The 26,442-nt window shown below is 46.1% G+C and overlaps 1 protein-coding gene and 1 long non-coding RNA gene across 8 annotated transcripts in view; one reads left to right on the top strand and one right to left on the bottom strand.

The window, feature by feature from the left end:
• Window positions 1-7,759: 7,759 nt before the first annotated feature.
• Window positions 7,760-26,442, bottom strand: part of GPM6B (glycoprotein M6B) — a 154,235-nt gene continuing 135,552 nt past the window's right edge. For 4 of the 6 annotated variants that reach the window (XM_049704456.1, XM_033427943.2, XM_004269674.4 and 1 more), the window contains 6 exons: window positions 19,190-19,376; window positions 17,382-17,538; window positions 14,762-14,933; window positions 12,765-12,838; window positions 11,829-11,894; window positions 7,760-8,993 (listed from right to left, as the gene is read on the bottom strand). In XM_049704456.1, the coding sequence (XP_049560413.1) occupies window positions 8,844-8,993; window positions 11,829-11,894; window positions 12,765-12,838; window positions 14,762-14,933; window positions 17,382-17,538; window positions 19,190-19,376 (806 nt within the window). In that variant the 3' untranslated portion in view covers window positions 7,760-8,843. Of the gene's footprint in view, window positions 8,994-9,411; window positions 10,587-11,828; window positions 11,895-12,764; window positions 12,839-14,761; window positions 14,934-17,381; window positions 17,539-19,189; window positions 19,377-26,442 lie in introns of those variants that run through there. The other 2 variants (XM_004269675.4, XM_004269676.4) reach the window with 1 other exon arrangement.
• Window positions 11,170-17,386, top strand: LOC117201231 (uncharacterized). Of its 2 annotated transcripts, XR_007474706.1 has the most exons (4): window positions 11,170-11,698; window positions 13,388-13,555; window positions 14,048-14,192; window positions 15,485-17,386. It is a non-coding gene; the product is annotated as an uncharacterized LOC117201231 (long non-coding RNA). The 2 variants fall into 2 exon arrangements; XR_004483235.2 differs by lacking the exon at window positions 15,485-17,386 and having other exon boundaries at window positions 14,048-15,460.

A 26,442-nucleotide genomic window follows, 5' to 3' on the forward strand; every position in this document is an offset into this window, starting at 1 on the left:
TGGCTTTGTCTACTTTGTCCAATAAAAGTGTAGCTACTTCTGCTTTCCTTTGGCTTCTATTTGCATGGAATATTTTTTTTCCCTCCCTTCACTTTTTTTTTTTCTTTTAGTATTTATTTATTTGGCTGCGCCAGGTCTTAGTTGCAGCACACAGGATCTTCGTTGTGGCATGTGGGATCTTTAGTTGCGGCATATGGGATCTAGTTCCCTGACCAGGGATCGAACCTGGGTCCCCTGCTTTGAGAGCGTGGAGTCTTAACCACTGGACCACGAGGGAAGTCCCTCCCTCCCTTCACTTTAAAAAAATTTTTTTCAGGGCTTCCCTGGTGGCACAGTGGTTGAGAGTCTGCCTGCCGATGCAGGGGACACGGGTTCTTGTCCCGGTCCGGGAAGATCCCACATGTCGCGCAGCGGCTAGGCCTGTGAGCCATGGCCGCTGAGCCTGAGCATCCAGAGCCTGTGCTTCGCAACAGGAGAGGCCACTACAGTGAGAGGCCCACGTACCACAAAAAAATAAATAAAAATTTTCAGTATTACTGCATTTTTTTTGGTCTCGTTTATGGATGTTCCTTTGTTGCGGCCGCAGTGAGGGGAGAAAAGGGAAACTTTCTTCATGCATGCACAAAGGGTGTGCTATTGACTGAAGATGATGGCAAAAAATTTCTCAATGTGCTTGCACTGGCTGAGGCTGGCCTACAGTAAAACTTGGAAACGAATTCCAGTCCCCAGAACCAGCCAAGCATGGGCCAGGACGCATGTTGGGGAGGGAGGAATGTGTCCCCTCCCTGGCAGACCCTGCCAAGGGACATTGGAAAAATATATTTCTAGGGCGCTAGTCCACAGTCTGCGGCCCTGAGTGGAGAAATGTGCACCGTGAGGATCCAGTCTGGCCATGAGCATCTGCCCTGCCATCCCAATGCGTCCTGCTCACTCAACTGCTGGTTGTCTCTTCCCTTTACTTTCAATCTGGTTTGTCCTTAAAGCTAAAGTGAGTCTCTTTTGGGCAGCATATTTATGGGTCATGGTTTTTTTTTTTTATCTATTCAGCCACTGTGTCTTTTTTTTTAATTGAAGTAGAGTTAATTTACAATGTTGTGTTAGTTAGTGTACAGAAAAGTGATTCATTTCACTGTGTTTTTTAATCTGAGAATTGAGTCTGTTTACATTTAAAGTAATTATGGATAGGTATGGACTTTTGCCATTTTATTGTTTTCTGATTGTTTTGTAATTCCTTTGTTTTTTCTCTCTTGTTTTCTTCCTTTGTGATTTGATGATTTTCTGTAGCGTTATGCTTAGATTTATTTATCTTTTGTGTATCTGTTATAGGTTTTTGCTTTGTGGTTACCCTGGGAATTACATAAAACATCTTATAACAGTCTATTTTAAGCTGATAACCTAATTTTGAACATATACAAAAGCTCTACATTTATACCCTCCCTCCATTTTGGTTTTGATGTCACAATTTATCTTTCTTACATCGTGTATCCATTAACAAATTATTGTATAGTTATTTTCAGTCCTTTTGGCTTTTAAGCTTAATGCTAGAGTTACAAGTGATTTACCCACCACTATAACAACATAAGAGTATTTTGAATTTAACAATATATTTACCTTTAGCAGTGAGTTGTATATCAATACTTTGATATGTTTTCCCATCACTAATTAGCATCTTTCCATTTTAGCTTGAAGAACTTCCTTTAACATTTCTTGTAAGACTGCTCTGGTGGTGATGAACTCCCTTCAGCCTTTGCTTGTCTGGAAAACTCTCTCTCCTTCAGTTGTGAAGCACAGCTTTGCTGGGTATAGTATCCTTGAATGGAAATTTTTCTCTTTGAGCAGTTTGAATATGTCATTTCATTCTCTGGCCTGCACAGTTGCTGCTGATAATCTTATGGGTATTCCCTTATCTGTAACAAGTTGTTTTTCTCTTGCTGTTTTTCAGATTCTTTTCTTGTCTTTAGCTTTTGACAATTCAAAATTAATGTGTCTCTGTGTGTGTCTCTTTGGATTCATCTTTTTTTGAACTCTCTGGACTTTGCGGATCTGGATGTTTCTTTCCCCATGTTAGGGAAGTTTTCAGCCATTATTTCTTTCAGTAAACGTCCTGCCCCTCTCTCATCTCCGTCATTGACCTCTATAATGTGTATAATTGACTCACTTGATGGTGTCCTGTAAGTCCCTTAAGTTATCTTCATTCTTTTTCATTCTTTTTTCTATTTGCTCCTCTGACTGGATAAATGCCAGTGACCTGTCTCCAAGTTTGCTTACCCTTTGGTTTAATCTAGTCTGCTGTTGAAGCCCTCTGTTGAATTTTTGTTATTGTATTCTTCAGCTATGTGATGTGTTTGGTGCTTTTAGGTATTTTCTTTGTTGAAATTCTCACTTTGTTCATGCATTGTTCTCCTGACCTCGGTGAGCATCTGTATGACTGTTACTTTGAACTCTCAGGTAAGTCACTTATTTCCATTTCATTAAGGTCTATTTCTGGAGTTTTATTTTGTTCTTTTGTTTGGAACATAGTCCATTGTTTCTTCATTTTCCTCGACTGTCTGTGCTGGCTTCTGTGCATTAGATAAAACAGCCACCTCTCCCAGGCTTGACAGAGTGGTCTCATGCAGGAGATGAACTTTGTTGATCAGCCCAGCCCAAGCTTTTGGTTGCATCTCAAACCTTTGTAATAGTCCAAGCTGCCTTCTTTGTTCTTGGTGCTTCTTGGTAGTTGAGGGTGTGTTAAGACTGGTCAGTTTCCCAATGGGGAGGATCACAGTCAGCACCTAGATGCAGGTTGATTGGAAGCTGAACCGTCAGATGGCAGCTGGGGAAGTGTGTAGTTAGGCCCTTTCCTGGCGTAAACTGGGAGATATAGGGGTTTTTGCCTGCTCCCTCTGCACTTGGCCTGGGTGTATAGCTGTAGGGGGTGCTCCTGTGCCTGTTAAGAACTGTTGCTTTGTTTGCTACAGTCCTGTAGGACTTGTGAATGCAAGCCCTATTGGGCATCAGAGCCAGACAAACTGGGTATCTGTCCCTCGGGCGGCAGCTGCTGAAGCTGGAGCACAGATGTGTGTATCAGCTCCTTCCTGGGAGATACTGGTGATTTGGAGCAGGCTAGAGGCAGTAGGTGGAGGAGGTATCCAGTGGATTTCTTGGTCTCTGGGGAGCATGGCTGTCAGCCCCTAGATGTATGCTAAATTAGAAGCCTGGCTGTCAGGCAACAGCTTTTAATACCTGCAAATAGACCCCTTTTAGGGAAAGAGTAGGAGTTGGTGAGTCCTCTAGAGCTGACTAAGAACTCTCAGTTATAGTCTTGTGGGTTTCTTGGACGTAAGTCCCAAAACTAGGTGTTTGGCGCGGGGGGGGGGGTGCATTTCTTAGGTGGAAGTCTTAAAAGTTGGGCTGCTGGGGTGCTAGATATGGGGTCCAAACCCTTTGCTCTTCAGGGAGAACTTTGGAGTTGGGAGTGCCCACCTGAGTGTATGGTCGTGTGCCAGAGTTAGGGTTTATGGTGAGAGTATGTCTGAGCCTTTCCTGTCCGTTTCGATGTGGGTATTTTCTTGTTTGCTAGATGTGTAAGAGTAGCTCAGCTAGTTTTTTTTCTTTCTTTCAGAAAAACTTGCTCTGTGTGCGGTGGTATATTCGGTGTGTCCATGGGAGGAGGGGGAGTTCAGCAGCCTCCTAGGTCATTGTCTTAGACCTAAACCCTCAGATAACTTTTTTTTAATCATTATTATTATTATTATTATTTTTTTTTTTTTTGCGGTACGCGGGCCTCTCACTGTTGTGGCCTCTCCCGTTGCAGAGCACACGCTCCGGATGCGCAGGCTCAGCGGCCATGGCCCACGGGCCCAGCCGCTCCGCGGCACGTGCGATCTTCCCGGACCGGGGGCATGAACCCGTGTTCACTGCATTGGCAGGCAGACTCTCAACCACTGCGCCACCAGGGGAGCCCTTTTTTAAATGTATTTATTTTTGGCTGCACTGGGTCTTTGTTACTGCCAGCAGGCTTTCTCTAGTTGCGGCCAGCGGGGGCTACTCTTCATTGTGGTGCGCGGGCTTCTCATTGTGGTGGCTTCTCTCGTTGCAGAGCATGGGCTCTAGGAGCACGGGCTTCAGTAGTTGTGGCTCACGGGCTCTAGAACGCAGGCTCAGTAGTTGTGGCTCACGGGCTTAGTTGCTCCGCGCCATGTGGGATCTTCCCAGACCAGGGCTCGAACGTGTGTCCCCTGCATCGGCAGGCGGATTCTTAACCACTGCACCACCAGGGAAGCCCTTCTCAGATAAGTTTTTAACACTTTCTAGTATTACTCACTTTTCCCCCCAGCTTATATTTTCATAGGCCTCGTCTAAATAATGTATTCTTTCAGTTTTCTAGCTTGGGGTTTGGTAGCTTCATTTTGTTTTTCTGTCAGTCAACTTAAATTCTAAGTAGTAGTTTGGTTTTTTAATTTTTATTGGAGTATAGTTGATTTACAATGCTGTTTCAGATATACAGCGAAGTGAATCAGTTATACATATACATATATCCACTGGTTTTTCTTTTTCTTTTAGATTCTTTTCCCATATAGGCCATTACAGAGTATTGAGTAGAGTTCCCTGTGCTGTACAGTAGGTCCTTATTAGTTACCTATTTTCTGTACAGTAGTGTGTATATGTTAATCCCAAGCTCCTAATTTATCCCTCCCCCCAGCCTTTCCCCTTAGAAAACAAACTTACAATTACCAATGTCTGTGAGTGTACTTCTGTTTTGTAAATAAGTTCATTGGTACCTTTTTTTAGATTGCACATATAAGCCTAAGTAGTCATCTTAACACTCCATATGAGGTTAGAGTCTGTTTAAAGAAAAGTAAGTCATCTCTATGTAGCATTTCAGACGGCTGTATCATCTCGGGAAGCCTGTGAATACAGCTTTTGAAATGTGAGCCACTCCCCTGCAGGCTGCCTGCTGCTGCCTCCGCAAGACCCCCTGAACGGAGTCTGTTTAAGTCTTTCCCAGGTAGGTACAATAAAGTTTAAATATCAAAACGGGAAGGTTGAGGGGCAGTTTAGAAAAAGAATGTTCTTTGCCAAACCTGACTGACCTCTATTTGTATTTTTCTTTCCTTAAAACTTTCTGTAGTTTTATTCATCCTAATACGCATTTTGAAAAGTTACCTTAAATCTGTAATTTTTCACAAACTCCCAATAACAAATTAGCCCTGCACTAGCTGGCAAAAGCTGCCACCATTTAGGAAAAGATGAGTAATAACAAAGCGGATCGCCTCTTTTAAATCCTAGTACGGGCAGGCCTCGTTTTATTGCGCTTTGCTTTATCGCGTGTCACAGATACTATGATTTTTACAAATTGATGGTCTGTGGCAACCCTGTGTCGAGCAAGTCTGTCGGTGCTTATTTTCCAGTGGGCATCTGCTCACATTGTGTCTTTGTGTCACATTTTGTTAAGTCTAACAATATTTCAAACCGTCCACTAGCAAAAAGATTACCACTTGCTGAAGTCTCAGATGATGGATAGCATTTTTGGCAATGAAGCCTCTTTTAATTAAGGTATGTATATTGTTTTTTTAGACCTAATGTTACTGCACATGCTACTAGACCACACAGTATAGTGTAAACATAACTTTTATATGCACTGGGAAACCAAAAAATTCATGTTACTCTGTGATAGTCGCCGTATTGCAGTGGTCTGGAACTGAACCCAGAGTGTCTGAGGTTAGCTTGGATTAGGACTATAATAGTATTAGAAAGCCCTAAAAGGATTTTTTTCAAAACTTCTAGTGTGGAAACTTCGGTCATCACTCTTTAATGGACTTAAAGTATTTTGCTTGTTGGTGTTTACATGAGTAGGTCCCTCCTGTATAATTCTGACTTGATTTTCATTTCTTAAACATCAAGTTGCACAAGGTCTAACTAGAGCAATGGAAAAGTCTCTACTTCACCCTCCCGGAGTTGCTATATTTTGTGGAAGGATTGCTGTCAGTAATTAAGATAGTGCATGTGGTCTTCCGTAACTTCATAACTGCACACAATGCTCCATAAACAGAAGGTATTAAGCAGTGTGACCAACAGCGTACTGCTTGGGCTCCTGCTGGCTCTCCTGCTGAGCGTGAATCAAGGGCGATGACCGGAGGCAGCACCTCAGTTAGAAACGTCAGTGTGTCAATAGTGACAAAAGCCGGTCGTTACTAAGAAAGGTCAGCTGTACAAAGTCCAAATGTATAATCATGCTGACAGATAAGAGGTGATAAAATGAAATACTAAGTAACAAATTTAGCTCTGTTGCTTTAGCGAATGGCTGTTTGCTGTAAATAGTTGTTCTCTCAGTAGTTTTTTAATTGAAGTACAGTTGATCTACAGTGCTGTGTTTCAGGTATACAGCAAATTGATTTAGTTGTACATATCTATGTATATCTACTCTTCCTCAGACTCTTTGCCCTTACAGTTTATTACAAAACAGTGAGTATAGTTCCCTGTGCTGTACACAGGAGGACCCTGCTGTGGAGTAGACGTCTAGATCTTGGGTTTGTAAAACAAACAGCCAATGGGACATGGACCTTTATGAAGGGTCCTCATTGTTTCCACTTTCCCCAAACTCAGAGCTTTGTGTTAATCCCATAACCAAGTATGAAGCTAGTCAGAAAAATTATATACTAAAGCGTGAGTGGCACTTGATGTAAAATACAGCCCCGTGGGTTACGGTGGTTTCTCAAATTGCTCTTGCTTTAAAAGAGGTTTCCGTCAGAAATGAAACATACAGCAGTTAGAAACTTGATCTCCATACAAATGTGGAGTCTTGATTACGCACACTGTTTAAAAATGACACCATACCGAGGACAGAGAAGGACACTATTTATGTATGGTAAAAAGGCAAGTGAGTGAAGCTATAATTTTTATTTCATTTCTCTTAATACATCCACAGCTATTGCCACCTAAATAGATCTTTAAAATAAGCATACACAAGTACTGACTATTATCTACAAATATTTATTGTAACACTTGAACTACAGGAAGCCCTTGGCACTGATAGAAAATATTGATTCACTGTTAGGTTACAAAAATTTATACATAGCAAAATTTAATGCTCTTTACATAAAAAATATTAGACTACTTAAACAAAACTTTCAAAAATTCCTGGTAATGGCTACCAGAATTAGAAAAGTAAAATTAGGCTTTAGACACTGCCTCTTCTAGAACACTGGACTCAAAACAGCACCTCCACTGCTGGAAAAAATATTTAAGTCTGTCATGCAACAGGAAAACAAAACACCAAGCTATTCTGGAACAACTGTTCTACACAGAAGAGAATGTCTCCCAATTAAAACAAAAAAAAAAGTCAAGATCCCAATAGGCATTTTTTTAGGCATTAACAACACCAACAAAAAGAATCCAAATGAACTATTATACTTGATGTTCACTTTTAATAGCATCTGATAAAGGTATGCGTCCTCTCATTTTAACACATTTCTGCACATGGATACGTTTTAAAATCCAGGAAACAGCCAAACCACAAGTTAATTCTTAACATGAATATACAAAGTTAACCCTATATTATGCAGCCCCCTTTGAAAAGCACTAATGCACCCAACAGTTATATGTATCATTTCCTAAAGAACAACACAAAGTTTACCATCACTAATACTCGATACCTATAGTCACTTAATGTTCTGAAACACAATGATTTTGAAGGCAAGTTTCTTTCGAAGATGGCTTAAAACTCAAGCAGTTGGGTTTTTTTGTTGTTGTTTTTGTGGGGGGTTTTTTGGGTTTTTTTTTTTTTTGCTGAACACTGAACTTTATTATTCCAGGAAACTAAGATTTAGATAAGAAAAAGTGAAATAAATACCAACCCTAATTGAAATTACTTCAGTATTCAAGTGTATAAAAGTAGGTGGTGTGCGGTCTGTTGGTCATTCAGTTTTAGCTATATAGTTGGTATGAAACTGTAAACTCACTATTCAGACCACGTAAAAACGGTTTTGAGTGGTGGTCATTTTAATAAGGTAACACTTCTCCATGAAGAAAAACACTTGTGGAACAAAATTCTATGAAGGATTTGGGGTTGCCTGTTGTTCTTAGAAATTTAAAGCAAATACTCATTAAGGCAGAGCTGACATTTCTCAAGAATGATGACAACTGGGTCACTTTATTAAAATGAAATCTATTATAAAATTGATTCTGGAAAGTTGATTCTGGAAAGTTTGTCAGTTGAAATCCGGCTTCTTCCACGCTCGGTGTAGCAGAATTATTATAGTGGGCTCATTTTAACATTCTTGGGGAAAAAAGGATTTCTGATTGGATCAGGAAATTAATACGTCCTGCGGGTGCGGAGGTCAGCTATTTTTTTTAAAAAAGGTCAATTGTAAGGATCACTTTATCTTTGAGCCCCAGCTTCATAAATGTCAGCTGTCTGTCAGAAATGGAACTTCACATCAATTCCACTTTATCTCCTATTTTTAGATACATTTATCTATTTGAGAACGGATGGTCACACCCCCTGACGCTGGTATGGCATGGTCCCTATCAAGATAGGGGTATGATGTATTCTCACAGCCTGTCTCGGTAGGATCGTGAACAGGCCACAGATTTTCAAACGGATGATGAACGCTCATTTTGTCAAAGTGTTGCCTTTTAAAATGGCTCCCATGAAACCTCCAATATCTGTTCTAAAGAAAAAGATTTACCTACTGGAAGGTTTTCCTAGAAATACATCCCAGCAGCTTGAGACAGACAGTGAAGTGTTTGTTTGGACTTCTACGTGAGTTTGTTTGGTGGGGTACACATCTGTACTGCAGAGCAGCTGTCTGATGATTTGTCAGCTGTAAATTCGTCGGCTGAGACCCTCTGGCAAACATTTATGTGTAAGAATTGAGTTGTTCTTTTGACCGAGACTGGATATCTTGCAGTTCCTGTTCTTCCTTTGCTTTGATATCCTGGTAAGCCTGCATTTTGCTTGCATCCTTTAAGTAAGCCCAGTTAGAAGACAGTATCATGAGGAAGTGGATCTGGAAAAGAAGGGTGAGCATGATGGCTAGTGAGCATGTGAGAAGGCAAAGCGAGCTGCGAGGTAGATTAGACGCTCTGTACTGGAAAAAGGGAGAGGTGGTTATTCCGTATTAATACTCCTTCTGCTATCAATCAGAGGCATCGGAGACTGAGCGCATGCTCTGCTAAGACGCTTCATAGTAAGACGCTGAGGAAAAGTTAGTACACACACACACATAATGAACTTGGAAAAAATGGCCAAAGAAGTTACTGTTAAGAAAAGGCAAAAGTGAAATACGACAGGGCGCTTTTTACCATTTTGAGGGTAACTTTAAGGTAGAAATTCAGAAACACGCTGTGGGGTTATTTAGAATCAGTGTTGTGCAAAGATCTAGCTTTCCTATCTATCCGTGGATAGAAATAATTCCCCCAAAGGCCTGAAAGTGTGAACAATGTTTATTTTGAGTAAATAATATAAAACTACATCTTTAACATGTAAAAATGAAGTGAATGTCAATACCAAAATTAAGAACTAGAAGCCCAGCATGCAGTCTCTGTGTTAACACATTTTTGGTAGTGCAACTACAGTTTTCACTTTATAACTGCCATGATTTCATTTCACAAAACGTCAAAATCTTTATTATCATTCTTTACAGTTGATGCGGCAAACGCTTCTTTCCCGCTTATTTTCCTCATCTTTCCTGCACCACCTACATCTCAAGTTCCTTATATTATATACAAGTTCCTTCTCGCCATATTTGAGACTTTCCGATCCAAGCAAAATTACTCTCCCCATTATAAGCTCTTACGTGCAGTTTGAGAAGTGGCTATGAGGCATCAGTTACTACTCACCCAAAGCCAACACTTTGAGGTTATCAATTCTGGGGGCTCTGAAAGGAATGATGGTGTTGTGTAAAAATAAAACTACATATAAATCGTCTTTTTAGAGATAACAAATAAGCCGACGAAAACTTGAAGAAAAACAGCTTACTTGTGGGGCATTTATTGGGTAGTGAGCCCTGTAATCATAAAGAAAATGTTGTACTCAAATTTAGAATAATGTTGTAATCAAATTTAGACTGTTTGTAAAATATTTTCCAGACAGAGTCTGACAAGACCAAATCCCCATGAAAACGGTTCTCCTCCACTGCATCTTCAGCGCTTGTTTTCATCACTGAAATTGGTTATCAGACAAGCAAAAATAAAGGAAAATGCAGGTATGCCAAAGTTTTAATAGTTAGAGATACTACTGCTCAAAGTAGTTTCGGTTCAGTTTTTCAGTGGCTGCTCACCAATGTCAGTACATAACTGAATCCTTTCCAAAAGGTGGAAATAGCCAGATCTCATTATTTTGTAGTTCATGGACGGTAAGTCATTTCATTAATCTACCATGCACAATGAGTTGACTAAAGCGATTTACAAATTACTAGAACAAAACTGCAGAAACCTAGGCTCTGCTTTAGTCTGGGGGTCAGTGATACTTCATGCTACTGCGTATAGCTCTCTAAAGCTCCTTATTGGCCTTATGCAATTTAGAACTTAGTGCAGCAATCTTCCCGACTCTTAAACTTCAAAACCGCATAGTTATATGTAGTAGCCATCATGTAGATCAGCTGGTGGAAGAGAACAGAACAGGACAGTAAGATACAGGCAATGAGGGCCGGCGCCCTGACGCTTCTAAGCTCGGGTGGGGATGAGTGCCAGCTCAGAGCCTACGGCGTGCTGCTTTTTTCCCAGTTATAATCGTAAGAGGAGATTTTTCATAGCTGGCACACACACACACGTTCCTATTTGGCATTTCACGTGTAAGTAAGTCCTCTGCTCTCCCGTCAGTACGTTTATGAAAAAGACTGGATGTATTTTAAAAATAACAGAGCTGGGTGAGCAGCATGAGAAAGATGAGGGTAAGAGCCCTGTTTGCCCTCGTTCTTTCCCACGCTGCCCACTCAGCAGCTGTTAGTCCTCTGCCTGCCTGTTGCTCAGTGAAGAGAACAGGTCACCCCAGTGATGTAGCCGGTGGTTCTTTCCCTGGCTGGAAGGGGAAGGGATGACGTCAAGGTTGGAAAAACTGGGAAGGACTCATTTCCGAGCACATGAGATTTCCCCTCTTCTCTACGAGTCTTAGATTTCTCGACACCACAAACCCAGCCCTCCCAAATGTTATACACACACACACACACACACACACACACACACACACAAACACACAAACATACATACACCTGTGTGGTTGCACCCTCCCTATGTGTGAATTTGCCTTGGTGCTAAAATTTCTCTGTAACTCCCAGGTCAGGACTCAGGGCACTGCCACGGCCATTCGGACATGCAGAGTGGGGGAAAAGCTGAGGCAAGCAAGGCGCCACTCTGCCTTCTTGTGGCAACTCTCGGGCTGTAAACAACCAGCGTCCTTTTCATCGTCTATTTAGTGCCACGGAGTTTGCATTTCTGTGATTTCACTCTTTACACATTCCCTCACCGGCATGCTGCAGGGCTGGCTAGGGTCCCTAAGCACAGGAAGGCGGCGAGGGGCCTTACGGAGAAAACACGTGTGTTAAACTTCGTTCAGGTTTGAGTTACAGTGCTGTTCAGGAGTCGGCAATATATACTCAGTAAGATGTCTTTCTTTAAACAGAAGCAAACTGATTCTTGCCACAGAATCCAAATTGCATCACCCACCATGGATGCCTAGACCACCACCTCGTACTTCCTGCAGTCTAGACATGGGGTAAGTCTACACAGGGGAAACTGAACCAAGGTCGAGTCCCAGGCTTGTTGGCTGGAAGGGAAATCTGTTATTAGAGTGAGTGCAGGGAAGCGGGGGACTGCACTAGGCCCGTCCTGGGGCCAGTACTCACCAAGGCAATGACGGTGGCACCAGCTCCCGCACAGGCCACGATGAACAGGTGATAGGACATGTAGAACTAGGAAAACGGGGCACCAACGTTAGCATTTTATGTGGAAGGAAATGGCCTCCCCCGATCCGGGCGCAGCTCCCTCTTTCTCCTCTAGGGCTGTTTTGTGAAGGCTGGGCACATGCTGGAATCACCTGCGGGGCTTTCCAAACTTCCTGCGGCCCAGGCTGGACCCCAGACCCGTTACAGCGGAGAAGCTGGGGGCTGGGCCCCGGCGTCAGGCTATGATGCTGCGCCGGCGTGCCTGCAGTCTGATCCTGGACATACACCCAGAGCAGCCGGGTCGGCGGGCCCTGCCGGTCTCAGTCGCTCGCGGCTTCCAAAAGCATGTCAGGATTCTCTTGAGTATGCAAGCTTCCACGAATGCATTTGAGAATCTGCTTTTATAAACAGTTATAAACCACTGCCTAAAGACTATTCTAGGGCAGAGAGATTTTAAACCGTAGTGTGTCAGGATTTATTGCCAATTAAGGATGAACAAGAAACAGGAGCAACTCCGTCTGGAAACGTGAGACGAAGTGCCAATGTATAAAAATGTGCTTGTATACAACAAATTCAGGGCAGTCTTCTCTGAAAATTTACCTTGGTTCTGTGACAAGAGTCCTACTTTGAAACACTATCTGAAGGTGAAAGAGGAGAATCTACATATGTATTCAGATTTGCAGGACTGGGCTCACTCTCGAATTATTGCCAAAAGAGAAACCTCTCTGATGGCGCAGGCTCCCCCGTCAGTGGGCTGGGCCATGGACCAGGGCCATTTTCTACGTCAAAACGGGAGGCAGAGAGCCCTCTCTCGCTCTTTGTCCCTAGGAGAACCCCTTCGCTCAGCCTCTCTTGCCCAGTGGTCACCTAGGAGCCCGCTGAGGGGGCGGGGTTTACCTCATTGGTGTTGCAGATGTTCTCCAGGGCCGAGCCACATATTCTTCCTGGGAAAGCATTCCAAGGAATGATACCTGAGAAGCGAATCCCAAGAGAAGCTTAGTGATTAGTGCAACGTCCAGCGCCCCTGCTCTCAGCGGGCCCCACCACTTTCAGTGGCAGTTACAACACAATGACCAGCTGAGTTCTTCAACAGCTGATGTACCTGCTCCCTGTAGAACAAGCTTTTGGGAATAAAAAGTCCTATTTGGACAACAGGGCAAGAGCAAAGTCAACTAACTAGTCCATAGGAGAATCAGACAATTTTTTTCCCTACGAATTCTGCTTTGATTAGTTGAGCTGACAGTCCTGAACTCTAGTTCAACAGCCGCAGGACAACCCCCCTCACAGGCATTTCCTCCTCCTGAAGCCAAACCAACACATCTCCCCCTGAATTTCATGGTCTGCGGCCTCACCCCTCAAGCTTGATGTCAGTGGTCCACCCCAAGATCCGTTCTGAAACTGGGAGGCTGTGCTCAGAAAGGTTCACGGCCATTCGACAGAGTAATTATGTTCTAGAGTTTGGGTTTCCATTTTGTATGTGTGTCTTTGCTTTTCTATTCATTTTTGTTGTGTTTTACAAGTATCTCGGAAATGCTTCTGGATTGAAGCTCCAATTGGAAACTTGGAAAACCACTGTCCTTCCGCACAGAGAGCGCAGCCCGTGGTGTCTCTCACTGGACCCAGCTCACCTCTGCAGGCACCTCGTCCACTCGGCGGCTGCTGCTGCCCTTTCTGCCGTTAATGCCTAGGTGTGTGCTTAACTATGACATGGGTCAAGTTCTCCTTCACCCAGGCGGTAATAAGGAGGGAGGATTTTAACAAAACACTCCTTATTCCTTCCGTCTTTGCTATGGAGCAACAGTAAGTCTTTCTGCTTCAGAGGAATGGGAAACGAAACCACTGGTTTCAAATCTAGAACATTTTTAAAAAATGATGACCAAACATTTGTAGTGAATATTTAAGAAGACGGAAATGATATATGCATCTAGATATTCACTTACAAATACTTTAGCAATCAACTTTAGGATGGACTGAAAACAGAGACTAAAGAACAGTGTGGGTGAGCCTTTGGCTCTATGAGAAGAGATTAGTCCGATGGGCAATTTTAGGTGAGTTTCGTATTATGGTTCAAGGTAAGATGCTGAGGAGAAGCCAGATAGGAAAAATAAGAAGCAGAAAAGCTCTGAAAGAACAATGATTTCCTCTTCAGTTCTAATGAAAAGCTCTTCTTTTCCTCCTAGTTGTTTCTGCCAAGAACAGGATTTCCTACCATCCTGGCCAGAAGCACTACTGAAACTGCCTTCTCTCCCTCAGCAGGGAAGTCGGGTCTACAGTGATGGACAGGAGGCGCCCTGGCCCCTTCTGTGGCCTGCTTAGCTGCCGAGGGTAAGGATCCCACTCATTAGAAACTATGTGTGAACAGGTTTTTTCCAACAGCTGGCTTTGATAGAGTACCTTCTGATGACTTCAAAATACACCTGGATTTTATGTTTTGCTTTTCAATGTTAAAGCAATATGGTCATTTAAAAAAGACCTGATTTAAAGAGGTGAAGGTGCAGAGTAACTGGATTATACAATGCATGCAATGTTCTGGATGGAAAATTGGATGGTACAAAACCGAAAAGAAGTTGAAGGAAAAATATATACTCTTTTTAGAGTGGATATCCACACGTCTTTTTTGATTGAACTGCATTATAAAAAGTTTCTTTTACTGTACCCTGAACTAGCAAATATAACAATTTTGAATGACCCTTTAGAGCCTAACTGATGTTTCCATCCAGAAAATGGAGCACATTGAGGGAAAGAGTGGAGCACATTGAGGGAAAGAGTATAATAACCTCTTCCAATAGAAGGGATGAAACCCATCTGGATGCTTAGATGCCCATGTAAATAACTAAGGCCCAGACACATGCACAAGAGGATACCAACGAATCGAGGAGACGAAAAGGAAGTACCGTATTGCCGGATGTCCACACAGATCTGCTCCACCCCGGCTGTCCCGTTGGTCTGGGGGGACTTGATGACTTCACAGGTTGACCATATGTTGTAGAACATAAACACGGGCACTGCAGAGAAGCCAAACACACCCAGCCAGGCCACTCCCAGCACATAGGTGAGGAAGACGAACTAGGCCGAAAAGGAGGAGGAGAAAGAATCGTCACCGACCAGGGCAAAGCACATCCCCCGGGAGGAGTGATGACGCATTTCCTGGCCGATACCGAACCTGTGGGACGCGGTCAGAGCACCGCCTGGACCACGGCAGTGACAAGGGAAGTCTTGGAACTTTGCGGGTCCCTCTTTTAGCAAGGACGTGAGTGGCCACGAGAGGATCTCCCTTGTGCAAGGTCACAGAGCTAGTTGGTGACAGGGCCTCCTCCAGGCACTCCTCCTAAACACCACTGGCTGGAGGCTTTCACAGGCCACTGAATTATAACTCCGTACCAGTTTCCTAAATTCCCTTTCTTTTACATAATGGATGGGCCGTAGAACAGCCATTGCTACAGGAAGCCCTTTCCCCAAAGGAACTTGGCTAGTTTCATGATCTTGTGAAATTACTAAAAAGCACTAGATGCTTGCACCTTCACTACGCTTACAATAGCCGTGATCACAAGCTTCGTGCACAGTGGACCTAATAAAATGCTCATTTCCCTCTAGTTTTGTTCTGTTGTGTTTTTCAGCTTTAAGATCCACAGCAGCGATGGCCGCGGGAAGAGGCTTCATCGTGCTGGCCCACATGCTGCCACGGGCGATGTCACCAGGCACAGGATCGTACGGCTTTCCTTTCTTCCTGACCTGCTTGGACTACTGCTTTTCAGAGAGCTTTGAAAAGGCTGTTTCAAAAACGCTGTGCGTCTGATATTTTCAGAACGCGCACCCACCCGGGCACCCCAACGCCGGGCAGCGTCCTCAGCTCGCCCCCTCCTCGCGCGCTCAACTCCCGTACAGCAGACCCGGAGCCCGCTTCGCCTCTGTGCCCCCTTCTGTGCTCTCACTCCCCACGAGCCCGGAGTCTCACGATCGATGCCCTCTTGCTCACCTTCCTCCAGTTGCTGCCTCTGTGCATGGTCCCGTCACAGCCTACCTCTCTTTCGATGTCATTCCCAGCCCGGCAGCCCACGCCTTTCCTGATCTGGCCGCGGTCTGCTCTCCGCAGCAGCATCCCTTCCCTCCTCTGGGCTCCAGCCTCCCCTGCCAGCCAGGCCGCAGCGCCTCTGCTCCGGGCTGCTCTGCTCAGGCTGGGTCCTCCCCCTCCATGCCGGGTGCCGCTGCCGCCCTCCCTGGCCACCCCCCGGCCCTGGGCCCACAGCTCTACTGCTGCTCGCGGGAACGAGCGCACACTCTCCCAGCCCCTTCCTACCTGGGCTCCCGTCTGGGCCCAAAGAAGTACCTACACTCTCTGTGCCTCCCTTAAGGAGGATTTTTAGGAACACTGGGCACTCCGTGTCTTTTAAGACAGGCTCTGCGTCCTTACCTCGTGACAGCAGAGAGCTCAGTCGGTGCCCCCTGGGAGCCGCGGCCCCGCAGCGAGGGTGCGTATCTTCCTTCCTTCCTGCCTGCCTTAGCCAGCCTGGGCGTTCTGCCTCTGTGGGAGCACGTCTCTCTCAACTCCCCAAGTGTTTTCGTCACATCCGACCACTTGCTCAAATGCCAGCCAGCTGCTCGGCCCAGGCTATTACGAGCTGCACTTCAACGCGTCCCAAATCAAACTCCACGAACGCCCCTTTCCCACCTCTCCCTCCACCCCGGACTTTCCTTCTGTGAAACGGCACTTTCTAACCCTGCCTCTTAACGAGCCCCTTTTAGGCTCTGTCCTCCTCTAGACCAGAGGTCAGCAAACAAACAGTGCCTGCAAAAGGCCCGAGAGGGGACGGGTCAGGCTCCGCAGGCCACGTGCGGTCACAGACACTCCTCAGCGCTGCCGTTACAGCATGACTGCGGCCGCAGACGCCGTGTCAACGAAGGGGTGTGGCAGGGTGCCAAAAAGTCTATTATGGACATCAAACCTAGAATGGCATAGAATTTCGTGTGTCCTAAGATACTATTCCTTCGTTTTTTTCCCCAGCTCATAGGTGGATAAAAACAGGTGGCGGACCGGCTCTGGAGCCGGCTTAACCCCCCTCTTTAGGCTCTAAACTTCTGGAGGACAGTCCCCAGCGAGGTGCTTAGTAGGAAGCATGCTTGGTCAGCACTGCCAGAGGGACTGGGACCATTCATCATAGTATGGGTGAGTCTTCGTGGCCACAATCCATATTCGAAGATGAATGAAGGAGAGCAGTGAGACGACAGGAAAACTATCTCCTTTCATAGTGGGGACTTTATCTTTGAAAAATCTTCAATACCCTTGTTACCTGGACGTTGATAAGAGAAATGCTTGATTTCATCCTACCAGCCATAGATTTTAATTTCTCCTCAATAATAATGTTGAGGGTTTTTTCATATTCCTCACTCTAAGTTGGAACGGACACTCCTCCTGTCATGGACTCTGCACGTACTCTGTTAGCTTTTACCAAATACAAAGAAACACGTGGAGGTGTGGCTCTGGCTGGGTATCAGTCATCAGAGATTCGTACTCACCATCCCACTGATGCACCGGCCACAGGCGGTTGTTTTAAACTCCCCGTGCAGCTCTTTCACTGCGCTCGTGGTGTAGAAGCCTTCTGCCAACAGAATGATCCCGTACAAGAAGAAAAAGGATGCAATTCCATAGATGACATACTGCATCAGTTGTATTCTAGGAAAAGAAGAAGGTCCAAGTGGTTAACAGACGTTTTTGGCCTCTGGAGGGGGGCCATGAGGGTGACATCACTTGCCCCGCTGATGGCTTCGGTGGGCTCATGGGGCGTTGCAGGTGGGCATCCCTGCCCAGCCCACCGCAACCTGAGCCTTTCTTCCAAGGTGAGCAACCTTCCCAGACAAGGGAGAAGTTTCCTTTGCACAGGGGCCCAGTTGGAATCTTTCAATACTTATGAGATTACTTATAAATGCAGACGTTGACGAGTTAAAGTCACTCATCCAAGGAAACACACACAGCCAGGATTTCAACGCTGGTTCAGTGGACGACGTGTTCCTTCCACCATATCAAAATGCCTCCCAACCAGGCCTAGTGCTTAACGTTATTCTGATAAACCCCCTAAGTAAGCACGGAGGGCTGCTTTAAGGAGTAACGTGGGCAAACGCTTTCTGCACAGACATTCTCATGTCATAAGTGATACTATATCAAGTAGATACAAAAAGTTAATTCACATCTAATTTTGTCCTATGAAAGCCAACAGCGATGCAGCTGACAGCCTTTGGCTGCCCACTGGAACTACCTGGTGAGCTTTAGAGACAACAGGTACCTGCGTCCTCTCCCCAGAGATCATGACTTAATTAGTCTGGGGTGAAACATGGACATGGGGATTTTTTTTAAAGATTGCTGGAAGTTTGAGAGCCACTCATCGAGATCACCAGCTAATTAAACTAACACACCTTTCCCAGGCTCAGTCACGGTGAATATCTCTTGGTCTTTTTTGTACACATTTGGCACTCAGCGAGTCCACTGTCCTGCTCGATCCTCCTTATAGCCTCCCCCACTGCTGCTCATTTCTTTGGAATCATTTCCTGAACAGACAAAAGAATAAAGTTCCCTAAGGACTCTTCCCAGAGGATCCCGTTATTGTTCCATAAAAAAATCACTCGTGCCTTTTTCAAAAGTCTGGTAGAAAAGTTTCTTCCAGTCACAAGATATCTAAAGACTGTCAAACCCTGGTAGTCAAGGAAGGAAAAAGAAAACACCGAAGGGCAAGGGGAGAATATACGAAGGAAAAAATTCATTGCTGTCACGCATGCACGGTTAGAGAATCCATGCATGGGAGTTGTTGTGACTCCACTGAGAATGAGTCCAGAAAGGGAAGGCTGAGGCTGAACCCCTACAAACAACACCCCCTCTTCTGAACTGGAGGATACCCGGGGAGTTTTCTTCTGCTTGAATGAATGTCCAAGTCCTGTTCCTGTAGACTTAGAGTTGGGCTAAGTCCTCCCCAGGGTTCCCGTCATTCCAGGGCTGGCCGTTTTCTGTGACAACACTGGAGGGCGACTGTTGCTTGGGAACCACGGTAACTCTCTTGGTGGGAGGATTGGCACCACTGCCATCGTCGCCCTCGGCCACTGTGTGCAGAGTGTCCTATGTGTGCACCCTGGTGAGATCCCACCCCAGGTCCCGAACACCCACTGCACTCTTGGCCCTTTCTTTTTCCTTCTCTCCCGGACCTTTTCCCATCTGCCTCCAGGGAGCGTGAATGAAAAGCATCCGTTTTCTCCCAGGTGAGCACACTGCAGTCTTCCTGAAACCCTCCTGGGGTGGTGGCACTTTAAATACGTCTTCAAAGGAAGCAGGTACTTACACCTCGCTCAGCAGGGCGTGGTCACTGGTGTTGGTGGAGAAGTGTTGCTCAAGGATCGCCACGGTGCCCGCGAGAGCCACGTGCCCACAGCCGCAGAACAAGGCGACCCCGGAGAAGCAGAGGATGGTGGCCACGAGGGAGGCGTAGGGGACTCCTCCCAGACACTTGATGCAGCATTCGAAGCAGCCTGGACCCACAGGAGAGAAAATGCCGCTGTTAAGGGCAAAACTCCTGACTTCGTGAAGACCACCCATTAACAGAGAAGGCTCGACTTATCCATCTTCCCACGCATGCTTTATGGACAACAGCTCAACGTCCCAAGGACCAGAGGGGGAGCTGCCGACATCTCACATTCTGTGGGTGAGGACTCGGGGGCTCCAAGAGGACATGTGTAGCTTAATTTGCTCGGGGTGAGTGGCACAGCAGCCAACTGACGAATAGTTATGGAGTGAGGCACAATTCTACAAGTTTTTGTCTGACCCGGGGTCAGGTTAGGGGCCCCCCTGCTCAAGGAGCAGCAGTCATCCCACTCGCAATGTCAAAAGAACTGCAGTGAGGCTGCGGTTCTATGAAGAAAAGCGACCGTCAAGTTGCCCCCAACCTCAGCCTTCTGGGGTTTCGGGTACCTATTTCTCTCTTTTGCAGCAGCCAATGGCTTTCCCCGAGCCTTTGACCTCCTGGGCAACCAGAAGAGTCAAATACAGTAATGACACTATTGCTGTGGGCAGAAAAATATCAAGGGAGTCATTTTGGAAAGGTGGTGGGCATGTTGGTCCCTAAAAGCACCAAGTCACCCAGATCCGCTCAAGTGGGTCCACTCAAGTTTCATGTCAATATCAGAAATTAGCTCAACTTTTAAATAAAAATGTTGCCCCGGGCCAGGCAGCACAAGCAGTTTAATCACAGTCCTCCCCCACCCCTCCTCGGCTTCCACCTGCCGCCCTCCAACAGAAACGTTCAGCGTAAGAAAGAACCGCGAACTGGTGGGTGACGACATTTAAGTACCTGAAGAGGGAAAAGGAACACGGGGGGGGGGGGGGGGGGAGACAAAATGAGCATCCATGAAGTGAAATGAAGGAGAGAGCCACAGTTCACGCTCCATTCTCGAGAGGAATAAGAGTTTCATTCATTTTTAAAATCAACTTTGACTTGAGATATCCATAAAGACCTCCCCGGGGGCAGTCAGGTGACATTTTCAGTTCGGAGACAGTTACGTTTCAGTAGAGCAGTGCTGGCCTCGGGATAATGTCGGTACCTCTCGTGACCTCCCATCCCTGTTTACATTATCCAGACCCTTAAGTAAATGGCTTGTTGGGGAAATGGAACTCTGAACGCATTACGATGTTAAACGGTAATCGAGAGCAGTTCATGACTTCAGGGCAAGCACATTAAGGCGGCTAAATTTCTTTCACCCCAACGGCCTTTACAGTACACAGGGAATGACTACCACAGCGAGAAACATGGGAGCTAAGCTTTTCCATTTTGATGAGCATCCCATTCTAAAACTAGCATTTGCTTAAACCCACCCCAAGCGGTGACTATACACTCACTACCCAATCTCTCTTCAGTTCATTGGAAAATAAAAAGGTCGGGCCCTCATAAGAAAGTGTGCTGCCTTTCATTTCAAAAGATGACCAGCTGTTTTCATGAAGACCAACCTCCCTGAAATGGACTGATGAAACTGCCTAAGATGGGACCCAGCACACAATACAGTTCAAGTTCACTAGCAAGTCAGTACCTTAAAGAGCTTTGGACACTTGAGATTTGCGAACGAGGATGACGGAGGTCAATCTTATTTTGTCCTATGACCTTCTAGGGGCTGAGGTGAAGCGAGAGGAATGCAACTAAAAGTCCAAATGCTCTCCAGGCTCCCAAATCGAGAGGAACTAAAATCGCTGGCCTCAATGTATTCCATTATATAAGAGGGAAAACAGACCTCTTTTCTCTTGTATTGTATCATTCCCCACCTCCCCCATTCTCAGCCTCCACGATGAAGTTAGGAACAACATGAACGCCTGCTTCCCTAGCTAACAAAGTTATATCTGGGGGGCTTCCCTGGTGGCGCAGTGGTTGAGAGTCCGCCTGCCGATGCAGGGGACACGGGTTCGTGCCCCGGTCCGGGAAGATCCCACATGCCACGGAGCGGCTGGGCCCATGAGCCGTGGCCGCTGAGCCTGTGTGTCTGGAGCCTGTGCTCCGCAACGGGAGAGGCCACAATAGTGAAAGGCCTGCGTACCGCAAAAAAAAAAAAAGTTATATCTGGTCCTTATTGGATAGAGAAGTATGGCCTTGAGAGTGTGCTGTCCAATATGGTGGCCACTAGGCACATGTGGCTATTTAAATTATTCAAAATAAAATCAAAACTTCAGTTCCTCCATTGCATAAGCCACGTTTCACATGCTCAGCAGCCACCTGGGCTGGTGGCGACCATGTTGGACCGAACAGATACAGGACATTCCATCACTACAGAACACAGCTGTGGAAGATCAATTTTGACTTGCCACAAATTCACTTTTCTGTGACATGAGCTAGGTTCTGAGTTTTACTTTGGATTTCACTCACTCAGGACTTTGTGAAGATCCACAGGGTGCTAAGCACTGTGCTTGGCACTGGGAATACAAACATAAAATAAAACGCCTCCTCTGCCTTCAAGGAGATCAATTTAATGCTGCAGGCAGACGAGTAACAAAATTTCTATAGCACAGCGTGATGAGCGCCAAGATAGAGGCTGCTGGAGAGCCAGTGGATGGTGGGGGGGCGGGGAGTGAAAAGAGAGAGGCGGAAGGACAGGAGGAAATAGAATTCAAATTGGAGAGGGGTCCGGAAAGGCTTCCTACAGAAAAACCTAGGATGCAGAATACGTAAACAGCTGACATGGGGACATTGGTATATAATCTGATAAAATTTGAAGAAATCTGAAGATTTCTGTTGTATATTATTTTAATAAGCCCACATCCTGTCTCACCATCTGGAGTTAGGGCTAGGTGTTACAGCAGCGTAACGCACTTGCCCTTTAACAATAGAACTCATCCTTCCAAATCCCCAGCTGCCACTTCAAAACAGTCTTTCATCCAAAGGCTTAGAGCATTCTGCTTCTTTCAAAGGAAATATCACAGCTGTTCCCTGGCTCAGAAAGACAAGTGGGGTTAGAAGAATGATGCGGTTCAGTCCCAAATTCACCACTAGATCAAGGCTAAAGTTTCCCTCCAGTGTATCTCTCTCGTGGACTCCGTATACCCCATGCTGTGGGTCTAGTTTTAGAACAGCAGGGGAAACCAAGGACTCGAGAATTTGGGGGACCACTTCAGTGAATCATACTCTCTTAGCAGAAGCCCATGCTCTTAAGTTTTCAGAGGATGATTTTATTTGTGAACATACAACTCTGGCTCCTGTAGAACAGAAGTCACCATATTGGTCATCGTCGTTCCACATGCACAGATAAAACTCTTACGGACCCTGCTGGCCACCGTGAGCAGAAGCTGGGTGAAATTTATAGGAAATAACCTGGGGAAAATGTATAGGAAATAATACAGCTGGAGGCAGAGCTTATTCTAGCATGGTTGACCAGTTACCCACACGGCTAAAATTGCATGTGTGGTGGATATTCAAGCATCTGTAAATGGATCACTCCCCACTGTACCTTCTATGTCAATCTAGAAGCCATCTCTCCCCACAGCATGTAACATAACTGAACACTGGGCGATTTGGTCGTATGCCATACACTTAACCCAGAGGAACCAAAGGTGCTGCAAAAAGTTAGCAAGAAAAACCTAAATATGTTTCTAAAATATGCTATCAATACTGTTAGGATCCTCACATTAACAGCATTTCTGACCCGAAAAACGTGCAGGTATGTGTGCGGCAGAGGTGGCGGTGGAGGCTGACGGTGTGTTCAGGCTGGCCTCACAGGAGTACCACCTGCACAGGCCCATGGGGCCTTGTGCCTAGTATAATACTCAGATACTGCCGTCTGGACATGCTTAATAATTTCTCAACAAGGGTATCCGCATTTTCATTTTTGCACTGGGCCTACGAACTATGGAGCCAGTCCTGGGTGTACTTATGTGGGAGGAGGCAGGAGGGGTTCTTCCTACTTTATATGGCCACAGTAGTATTGTTTCATTTCACAGTGTTAGACAGAAATACAACCCAGAAGGGCAGACATTGCCTTGCCTACCATATCATCCTGAGTACAGCAACCATCATACTATATCAAGGGACTGGCATGTGCTAGAATTACTGATTTCCCCTTTACTCTGAGAGGGAATAGAAATTACCCGCTGTACTACCAATAGCAGAGTCAACACTCCAAGTTCCCCTAAACCAGGGGTCGGCGAACTACAGCCTGTATTTTTGTAAATAAAGTTTTATTGGAACACAGCTCACACCCCCTTCATTTACAAATCGCCTGTGGCTACTTCTCCTCTACGATGGCAGAGTTGGGCAGCTGTGACAGAGGGCACGTGGCTTACAAAGCCTGAAACATTTACTATTTACAGAAGAAGTTTGCAGACCCCTATCTGGAAGCACTGACATTCAGAGTGTGGTCCCAGGACCAGGAGCATCAGAGTCGCCTATGAACGTGGTAAAAATGCAGATTCTCGGGTCCCACCCTAGAACAACTCAATCAGAAAATCAGGGGGTGGGGGTGGGGGTAGAGCCGGTCATCTGTGCTTTCGGTGATTCTCACGTAGGCTCCAATCTGAGAACCACTGTCCTAAAGAATCATGCCAGCTCTACACTGTGGCAGCCCCGCCTGATATCTTTACCAGCCAAACTGTGCGACAGTAAACACCTAATGCCATGAAACGATTCCTGGCTTCTGGCCAAGATGGAGTATCAGGGACCTAATTTATCCTCCTGCCTGAAACCACAACCGAACTGAACAAAACCTATGAAACAATGGTCTTCAAGGTATTAGACATCAGGGTGTGAAGAAGCACCCGTGGCTAATGAGTCAATTATTAAATTCTCAACAGAACGGACGAATCAACATGACGTCACCTGTAACGCACTTCGAAGAAGCAGTCGGCACGGGGTCCCCTGAAGGTGCAGCCCAGCTCTCATTTGAACAGGAGAAGCTCTGCCCCAAAATCTTGCTGTTATCATTATCTTGGGTACTGGGGTCTCTTAAAGGCCCGCTTGAATGGAAGCTGTCAGTTAAGCAGAGTAACAGATACGGGTGAGGATGAGAGTGCTGGGAGGAAGGGAGCAGCTGTCCATTCACCCATTCATTCCATTTCATTCCATTAGTGAACATTCAATGCTCACCGAGGTGTCTCTGAGGTCCCGGGTACTGGGCTGGACGCTGGGGACTCGATGGCGAGCTACGATAGGCGTGGTCTACATGCTAATGGAGTTTATAGCCTATGGGGGAAACAGACACTATCCACATGGTTTTGGGCTCAGAAGTGCTAGGAGAGGAAACCATGAGGATTTACCGAGGCTTCTGGACAGTGACCAGGAACAGCCTCCGCAGCTTAGATCTGAAGGATGGATTGGAGCTGATTAGGTAAAAGGAGAGAGGGCTGGGTTACGGAGGGTGTGCTGGGAAAGAGGAACAGTGCGAACAAAAGCTCTATGGTGGAAAAGAGCAGGGCGCTTTCCCGGGCATAAAAGATGCCAGAACACAGAGAGTACACGGTGAGGGTGGGGCAAGAAAGGCAGGAGAGGGTTTATTGGAGCTAGAAGCACTGAGGGCTTTCCAGGCCTCCTGAAGGATTCTGGACTTTATCCGCAGCATCATGGGAAGCCACTGAACATTTTTAACCCCAGGGAACAGACCGGGGTTGTAGAAGATCCTCCTGGCGGATGTGACGGGAACAAAGCGGCCGTGGATAAGGGGAGGAGCTTGCTGCAATGCTTCAGGCAAAAGAGGGCAGGCGCTTGGACCAGGGCAAAAGCAGCGGAAGTGGAAGAAAGGGATGGGTCTGAGAGAGGTTTGAGATGTCAAGTGGGCACAGCTTGGTGTGGACTCAAAGGGGTTGGGGATGGCTGGTGAGAACCCAGGATGACTCCTCCATTTCTGCACGTGGAACCCGATGGATGTTGTGCTGTTCCCTGAGCTGGGCTTGACCCAGGACGGCTAGGCTTTGAGGACAAAGATGCTGAGTTCAGTTTTAGACATGCTGAGTTTGAGGTGACCGGATGCCATCTTAAGGGGGGCGCTTCTGGTAAGCGATCGGATATGTGGGTCTGTAGCTCAGAAGAGCTGACGCAGGATGCTGTCAGCTTCTGGACCGCAGTGAACGCTTTCAGAGGTCAAGGAAAGACATGAGGGGACCATTTAGCAGCTGAAAGTACTTGAAAGCCTTTGCTTTGCCAAGTGTGGTCCTTGGACGAGCTGCGTGAGGTTCAGCAGGGAGCTTGGGGGAAATGCGGAATCTTGGACCCCACCCCAGACCAAGCAAATCAGAATGTGCATCTGAACAAGCCCGCAGTTGTGTGCCTGAAAGTTTGAGAAGCCCAGGCCAGCCACCAGTCCCAGGTGCAGCATCCTGAGTCCCTTTGAAGTGCCTGCTTTTGTGTCAACTGTGTTTGGTGTTTTCTCCCGAAGAGGTGGCCTGCTGGGCTTGGCCGTAACTCCAGACACTTGCAAATCAAATGGCAAGTTCCAGGGGCCGCAATGAAGAAAAACACAATGTTACAAGCTGTTCAGCCATCTTGAAAAGAGTGCAACTACAGTGTTTTTTTCTGAGCCAAGCAGGCACGGTTAACCTCCGATTTTTCACATCAAAGATGCTTTAGTGCCTTACCGCAGAAGGTCTGAGAACACAGACCTATCACACCCCACCCCCATGCAGACAAAGGTCCTGGATCTCTGCTTCGGGCTGTCTCCAGCATGAGAAGTCACAGGCCAGGGTGACTGGTATGGTGCCGAGTATCAGCAGAGCGCCACGCTGTGAAATGTTGATGCCAGCTACGGAAGATCGATGCTTTTCTTGGATATTCCTATAAATCCACAGGCTGAGCTTTCCCGAGCTTCAAACCAGCAATGACAACGTTGGTGAACATAAACCAGAAAAGGCAAGGAAAGCATTTTTTGGATGAGTGCGAACTACTTGTGGGGGGGAAAAAAAAGCACTGCTAGGCCTTCTAGCACACAGTATTTACTAATATTCTCAGTACCTCTCACCAACACCGCCTCCCGCCCCGCCCCCCACCCCCCAGCAACTCTGTTAGGTTAATAAAGTCTTCGGCCTTCATTTGGCCGGTCTCTGAGGCTAAAGAGAATTTTCCGTTTTGATTTGCAC

Source organism: Orcinus orca, chromosome X, assembly GCF_937001465.1.
Source record: "Orcinus orca chromosome X, mOrcOrc1.1, whole genome shotgun sequence".
Classification (NCBI taxonomy): Eukaryota; Metazoa; Chordata; class Mammalia; order Artiodactyla; family Delphinidae; genus Orcinus; species Orcinus orca.